The sequence below is a fragment of the Vitis vinifera genome, chromosome 15 (genome assembly GCF_030704535.1).
Source record: "Vitis vinifera cultivar Pinot Noir 40024 chromosome 15, ASM3070453v1".
In the NCBI taxonomy this organism is placed as follows: domain Eukaryota; kingdom Viridiplantae; phylum Streptophyta; class Magnoliopsida; order Vitales; family Vitaceae; genus Vitis; species Vitis vinifera.
Genome location: NC_081819.1, coordinates 14,399,383 through 14,407,259, shown reverse-complemented (window position 1 = coordinate 14,407,259; position 7,877 = coordinate 14,399,383). Strand labels below are relative to the sequence as shown.

General features: G+C 35.1%; 1 protein-coding gene across 1 annotated transcript; it reads right to left on the bottom strand.

Moving 5' to 3' along the window:
• Nucleotides 1–6,263: 6,263 nt before the first annotated feature.
• Nucleotides 6,264–7,341, bottom strand: LOC100242687 (uncharacterized). The gene is made up of 2 exons (XM_019225478.2): nucleotides 6,696–7,341; nucleotides 6,264–6,591 (listed from the first exon to the last, which is right to left on the bottom strand). The coding sequence occupies exons 1-2, from the start codon at nucleotides 7,152–7,154 to the stop codon at nucleotides 6,520–6,522; spliced, it is 531 nt and encodes a 176-aa protein (XP_019081023.1). The 5' UTR covers nucleotides 7,155–7,341; the 3' UTR covers nucleotides 6,264–6,519.
• Nucleotides 7,342–7,877: the final 536 nt, after the last annotated feature.

The following is a 7,877-nucleotide window of genomic DNA, read 5'->3' as shown; positions in this document are numbered from 1 at the left end:
CCCAAAAACCTCAACCTACCATTCATACAATAGGACCTTAGGCACTACCAACTCTCCTAAAAGTAATTGTTGTTAGGAAAAGCACATACCCTAACCTTATGGTGCATTCGCCCAAACGCCCATAGCGAACATAAGGAGAGTTGATGGACGTGACCAACCCTCCGATCTACCAACAATCTTCCTCCCAACGACATCCCTATGGTTTAAACCCGTGACCTCGACTCTAGTACCACTTGTACGTAGGACCTCAAGCACTACCAACTCTCCTAAAAGCAATTGCTATTAGGAAAAGCGCATACCCTAACCTTATAGTGCATCCACCCAAGTGCCCATGGAAAACACAAGGGGAGTTGATGGACGTGGCCAACCCTCCGATTTGTCAACACATACCCAAAACAGAAACACTTGAACCAAAGATGATCTACATAAACTCATATATAAACTAGATTTCTCAGTCTTAGTTTACTATGCCAGAAAACCTCTAACCAACCACCATGACCCAAGCCCTCAAGGATCCAAAATGGCGACGGGTCATGTTTGAGGAGTATGATGCCCTGTTCAGAATAGAACATGGGAATTAGTTCCTTCTATACATCCCCACACACAATTTTGTTATGTATAAGTGGACTTTTCGGACTAGGTGACATTCTAATGGTTCTATTGATACGTATAAAGCTCGCTTGGTTGTAAAAGGGTTTTATTAATGATTGGAAGTTGACTATGATGATAAATTTTGTCCAATTTTCAAGCCCACCACCATGCATCTAGTTCTTAGTATTACTATTACTTGTGGGTGGTCTCTACATTAATTAGATGCCAACATTGCCTTTCTTTAAGGCCATCTTGTAGAAGACATATGCATCGCTCAACCACCAAGTTTTATTGATTTGGATTATCTATTTCATGTGTGCAAGCTTCGTGAGGCTATCTATAGCCTCAAGAAGACACTACGTACCTAGCACCACAAGCTTAATAGTTTCTTGTCACTTTGAGATTTTAGGATTCCCATGTCAACACCTCCATATCTATCCTCAACACCACTGGTAAAACTATATATCTTCTTATATATGTTGATAATATTATTATCATAGCTAATGATGCTACCATGGTCAATGCTTTGTGGACCTTCTTGCCTAATGGTTCTCTAAGGACCTTAGGCTTCTTGTATACTTCCTTAATGTTGAAGTAATTCCACACTAAAATGAGCTACTTTTATCTTAATAATGATACATTATGGATCTTTTTGTCCACACCAAGATGATTGAAGTGAAACCTATTAGGAATCCCAAATTGCTCTATTCCCTAACCTTGGATTGAATAAGGTGCATACATCTAGTTCTAGGGCTTCTCTAGATCCAATCAAAGCATAAACATGTCTATAAAATCCAATAAGATAAATTGACTAAATAAGAAGTAACTCATAACTGTGATATTATGGACCCGCATTTTTCACATGCGTCCCCACTTAATGGTGAGACTCATTTTTATTGGTGAAAAATTATTTTTGGAAAAGTCGAAGTCACCACTTATTTTATTTTATTTTAAAAGGAAAAATAAAACAAGAAAGAAAACCTTATAGAAGTGACTCCATAGTTTTGAAAAAACGTGTCTTTGAAAAACTTGAGTCTAAATCCGAAGATTTGGTTACTTATTGGGAAGGTACCTCAAAGAGGTAGCACCCCTCTAAACCCTAAAGAGGTCTCTGCTTGCAAAGTTGAGGGAAATGTAGCAATTAATCAATTAATTGAAGGTACCTAGATAGACTAAAATGATTTCGAGATTCTATTAATATTATCATGTTAAATAAAAAATCAAATCACAATCATAAAAGAGAGTTAGGGTGTGTACTTGGACTGCTTCTCAAGCGTTATCATAAGACAATCAAAATTAATTTGAATAGTATATTATTCAGGATGCATTTCATTAGAAATAATCAAACAAGTGTCAAGGCAATCAAGGACATCATTCAAACATGAATATGGCTCATAATAACATGAATATTCATAGAATTCTAGAAAGTAGGTTATAGAGAGTGTACCTGGGTAGCCAGCTAACCGCTTCAATGAGAACTAGGTTACCTCAACAATAGGTATAAACAATCTCATATATATCATAGAGAGGAATCAAAATCAATCAAATATCAAACAATCTCCTCATTTGAATCAATATCAAAGAAGATATCAAGAATGTCGAACCCCCCACCAAAGTCCCAATTACTTTTGCATGAATTGGTTCAATGAGTTTCATTATTTGGAACCATGAAGTTTATTCATGATTGTTTAAAAAAAACAAGAAAAACAAGAAAATGTATACCAGAAGGAAAATGGTAGCAAATTTATTAAAATCTGGATTTTATTGTCTAGAAAAGATCTAAAAATGGATTTTTCAAAGCTAAAAATTTTTAGTTGAAAAAGGATTTGAAAATTCAATTCAAAACAGTAAATTCCCAATCAAAAAAATAGTTAGAGGAGGAGGTGTGCACCAAGGTGACCATGATGGAAGTAGAGCCCGGGAATGTGAAGGTGTTGAAGATTGTAGTTGTTGGTACTTGCATGAGAAGATCCTTGTAGATTGTTGGTATGTCTGGAGAAGAACTGACTGTATTCATTTCAAAGTCCATGTTGACTTGTTACTAATTCTACCGCATTCCCTGTTGCTCCAAAATTGAATGTTATCAAAACTGCTAGTGCAAACTTGAGTATAAACGCTTTGATTCCACCTCTCAACTGTTATGCTCCATTGTAGCCCATGAGTTTTTGTAAAGTTTTTAAGTGAGAACCATTCTTGAACCCTTGATGACACGCCTAGAACCAAAAAATATAACATGGAGTAAATAGAACTATAGAAGTTCTTCTACAAAGGCAAGTGATAACTAAGAAGAATCGTGTGGTTGCCTCAAGTGAAATTGACGTTACATCCACTAAAAAATCTAGGCATGCTCATGAGATGCTAAATATACAACTAGTTGAGCACTGATGGCAAACATTGAAAAAATTCTAATAACTTTAAGGGAAATTTCTTCAAACCTCGCAATCCTAATCAATTCGTTGGTATATTCTAGCTCATTGGCTCAAAAAATGTACCAGCTTACCGTGAGTACTATTAGATTGAGCAAGAACGATAAATACTCGAGGGCGAATCTTGTTGTATAGTTTGCAAATTCTGGAAGAATTGAAGATCTTGATCCAAGTTCGGTGCAATCTCTTATTCCCCACAATCCACCTAGAAATCAAATCAAGTCTTAACCATTGCCCAACCTGTAGATTTCCAGTTTTCTATTGTCTTTAAGGATCATAAGGTTTATATTTTTGTCTAGTCTTGGCAAATCTAGAATATGTTCCCTTACAAGTTCGGGGTTTTCCACAATCCAACTTAGGGTATAGAAATTAGAGAAAAAAAAAAAGTTTTTAAGTAATATGATCTTAAGATTTTGGGATCCTTAGCCACTCGCGATCAACTTGAATTCTATAACTTAAAATTGCATCCGAAGCCTAATTTTTCATTTAAAAAAAAATCATAAAACCATTAAAAATGAATAAGATTGATTACCGGTTTAAGATTTTACTTTTTAACCCTTCTTACTCCTTATAACTTTGTTTTGGGGCAAATAACGATAGAGAAAACCATAATAACTAATGATCCAAAGTTACCAAGAAACACTAGTATCGGGTAATAACCTAGCATATCATTCCCTAAACTAACTCACAAGGATAGGACAAAATTTGATAACTTGTAATCCAACCAATAATCAATCTCATTATTACAAAAATTTACCCATTATTCCTATAAGTTTCCAACCTTAGGTTTTCATGCTTCAAGCCCCAAGTTGGTTCTTTAGCCTCTCATGGGAGTGATGTCGCATTCACAATACATGATAGGGTAAAAATCCATAGTTTGAATCAAAGAAACTAAAAATGATATATTTAATAAAAAAGGAAAGAAAACAAACTAAAATTCTCATCTTCTTCCATCTCTAATGTCAAACTCCCAAGAAAATGATATAAGATATTTCAACCCTAGAACTAAGAGATTTTATATAATATCATCAATTACCTAACATGTGGCACACTCTCATTGGCCACTTATTCCAATATAATTACCTAAAAATTACTAAAAAAAATAACAAAATGATGATTTCTAGTTTGTGTGGGACCCACAATAGGCAAATGGAGTGCCATATATTCAATTCCCAAGGTAGGCGAAACATCAAAGTTGCAGTGGGTGAATTCAAAATTGGGGTCATTTCGAATTCATAAGTTGAATTTCGAAATCATTTCGAAATGGTCTTTCAACTTTGCGTAGTTGTCTTCAAATGGTCATAACTTCTTCATTTCAACTCTGATTTGCACACCATTTGAAGCGTTGGACTCCTGAATTCCCGACCTTCAAAAAAATATATAGTATGCCCAAAATGAACTTCAGAAAGCACTCCAAATTTTTGCCTCAAATTCAAAGTACATGTTGCCACCAGATTTTAAGTTCTAAACTTCCATGCAACTTGATGAATTTGTTCCATGCCTCATAATCCATCTTCTCTTGCCTTCTTTCTTACTCCATAATGGTCATTTCTCATCTTCTAAACTCATGATATCCTCGTCTTGTCTTTTCTCATAATCCATGAGTTTTGACTCGCTTCTTTCCTTAATTAACCTTTTTTTTTTTTTATATTTCAAAATCTAAAGTGATTCAACCTGCACCCTTTCTTCCCTTGAACCCAAGATAAATCTCTAAAATACAAGTTAAACTCATGGCTAGGGTATTAGCATCAATTTAGGTCAAGTTTGGTGATTTGAGTGTCCTTTGGTGCACAAATCATATCAAATATATGCCATTAAATGGTCATATATTCCCTATGGATTAGGTCATCTACAGATGACGCCTAATGACTAGAAGCATCATGATATCTTATGGGATTGGGATAGTGTGTCCTTTTGGGTAATCCTAAGGACGTGTAATCATAAAATTTATGGCCACAATAATTCCTCAACTAGAATTTAACATATACTTTTTTGAACTAGAGTATATTAATTGATCACATAATAAAAAGGTCAATAACTCAAGGATGAGAGAAGTAATCTTGAGAGGTTAATAGCATATACCTTGTTAGATTATGAATACTAGTTCATGGGGAGTTCGGATGCAATGGATAGAAGGTCATGGACATGAGTTCTTTCTCATTCTAAAATACATATAATATTGGAGTGCAGTTGACTCTTTATAGTAGGATGTTAAGTTAAATTTGGAATTAGATTCTAAGGGAATCAATATTTTTCTATGGGTCTTAGTAGTCCTCATTCAAGCTCTAGATTCATGGTGGCATGATTTTAAGGGTATTTTTGGATTTCTAATTTATGAGTGTGCATAATGGAATTTTCATAAAAATGCAAAGTTATATTGGATCATATGAATGGTCTTTTTGGATTAGGTTAATTAATTAATTGGAGCTCAAAATGAATAATTAATTAATTATGATCCAAGTGGGTTAGATTAAGCGACCCAAGCCCAAGTTAGGCTCAAGTCACTTAAGCCCACATAGAAGTCTATATAAACTCTCTTAGGGGTTTAAGGCTTCAATCTTTCACTATTTTTTTAGAGATCTAGAGAGAAAACCCTAGTCTCCTTGTCTAAAGAAAAGACCACTCTTCTCTTGTGCCAAGATCCGTGAAAAAAGTTATCATGTGGAAGATTGTTGGTCTTTGAGATTTACGACGGCTATAAAGTTTCTTCATTAGATTATATTTGATTTAAGAACATCCAAATCAGATGTATGATATCTAAACTCTCTATATCTATGTTTTTAATGGTTTTTATTATCATATTTTTCTATTGCATTAGATCTAGAGAGCCTTAATACTAGTAGCATGCACCCTAAGTGGTCCAAGACTAGGAATGGAGGGATCTAGGGATTCCCAACAAAACCTGTCTCCACACCACTTCATGTAAGTATGTCACTCTCTATTCATGTCAGTTGCTCTTTTGATCTAACTGAATATTGTATCATCATTGGAAGTTTGTAGTACTTGTATCTTAAGTAGCCTGACATAGCATTTACAATAAACAAACACTCTTAGTACATATATCAACCCATTATAAAACTTTAGGCTTTTACCAAGCGCTTCTTTTGTTATCTATGTGCTACTTTTGATTATGGCATTTTACTTTAGCGGGACTCTCCAGTGGCACTACATCCTTTCTCATAAGCCGATTGGGCAAACAATAAAGATGATTTCTCGTCCATTAGTACTTACATTGTGTATCTTGGACCCAATCATTCACTCTACTGCATTAACATTCAAAAACCTACTAACTCAATATGTATTCCAAATCTCCAGGATGCCTTTAGGCTTAAAATAGACAGTTCTCCAACACTCTAAAAAAAAGATTGAATTGGGAAGGCCATGATTGATGTTGACTTTTACATGAATAAAAAGACTATATGGGCATCAAGAATAAACTTCACCCATGGAGGGATTGGAATCAGAATATTGTTTCCAGTATTACAACTCCCCATAGCTACCTCTAAAGTCTGTTTAATTCATTCTCGCCGCTGCGATTATCCGGAAAGACGATGTGTTTATCATATGGTTGCTCCTGCACAAAAGCAGGGGGAAAAAAAAAAGAATAAATTAGGACTGAATAGAAGCTTGTGGATAAAAAATAAAAATAAAAAGACGTAATTAAGTCTATCTTCATACCTCCATTGTCAACCTGGCCCACACCTGCAGTAGGCATCTTATTATAAAAGGTGCAGCGGCAGCAAACAAGATGTATCGAAACTTGACCAATTCATCCGGGGTAACGGCGAATACAGAAGAAGCATAAGTCACAACCATTGAGGTTGTGGCAAGAATTACTTCAAAGTGGAAAGGAAATTTATGTGTTAGAGATATAAGAAGAAGAATGGACGTGGAGAAAGCCACTGTGTTTGAGATCAAGAAAACATAGAATTCTTTTGTTTGATAAGAATATATCGCCCTTCCTGGCCTATGCCCATCTTTATCATCCTGCCATACTCCTCCCGGAGGGTTGATACCCGCCTGAAAGGTGACGGCCGCGATCAGCCCCGCCACAATTAACAGAACGTTGCGCGCATCCGCCGGGGTCTCCTTCCTTTCATCATACTGGAAGTACCTAAACCAGCTCTTCCTAGTCATGTTTTCAGGCCTCTTGTATGTTTCCTTGTGAAGCCTTTCTTCTTCAACACTAGGTTTAATAAGGAAAGAGCTTTGAATGGGTCAATGAGTTACCACTTACCATATATCATTTGTAAATGCAGTCAATTCCAATATAAAAGAGAAGGGAAGGTAGTAGGAATGAGCCATATAATATGACTTCTGTGGCGGCATTCCCACAAAAAATAGAACATTGGGTTTGGTGAGCTTTTTAGAATAAGGTTCTAGTTGTGGGTTTTGCAGGGATGTGGTCCATGGCTCCATTTACTTTTAAAAATGTTTGGTGGACTACTGAACTTTCCAAGTTGGAACCATGAATCTATGATTGATCATGGCGGCTTCCTTCAACAAGGCCAAAAGGTCAATTTCATCCTACTCAAGAAAAATCTGTCTGCAAAGAATTGGAAAAAACGTGTACAACAGGGAGAGAGTGATTCTTAAGTTGGATGATTGCCTAAGCAGTCATTATACTGATAGTGATGCAAATAAATTTTAAAATGTTTAACAAACAAATTAATAATAATAACAATTTTGATTAACATTGCAGGCAAAGAAAAAAAATCCTAGAAAAAAAAAACATGTTAATGAGTTTAAGAATGCGTTTGACCGTATTTTTATACAAAGTGTTTTAGTGAAAATAATTTTATAAGAATCATTTATGAAGTATTTTCTTCAAAAAAATATTAAAAGTGATTTTTTAAATTT

Bases quoted from the DNA above. Each gene is read 5' to 3' on its own strand.
- LOC100242687 (XM_019225478.2), bottom strand. From the start codon at position 7,154: ATGACTAGGAAGAGCTGGTTTAGGTACTTCCAGTATGATGAAAGGAAG. The intron at 6,592-6,695 runs GTATGAAGATAG...GCTTTTGTGCAG, and splicing joins GGGCCAGGTTGACAATGGAG to GAGCAACCATATGATAAACA.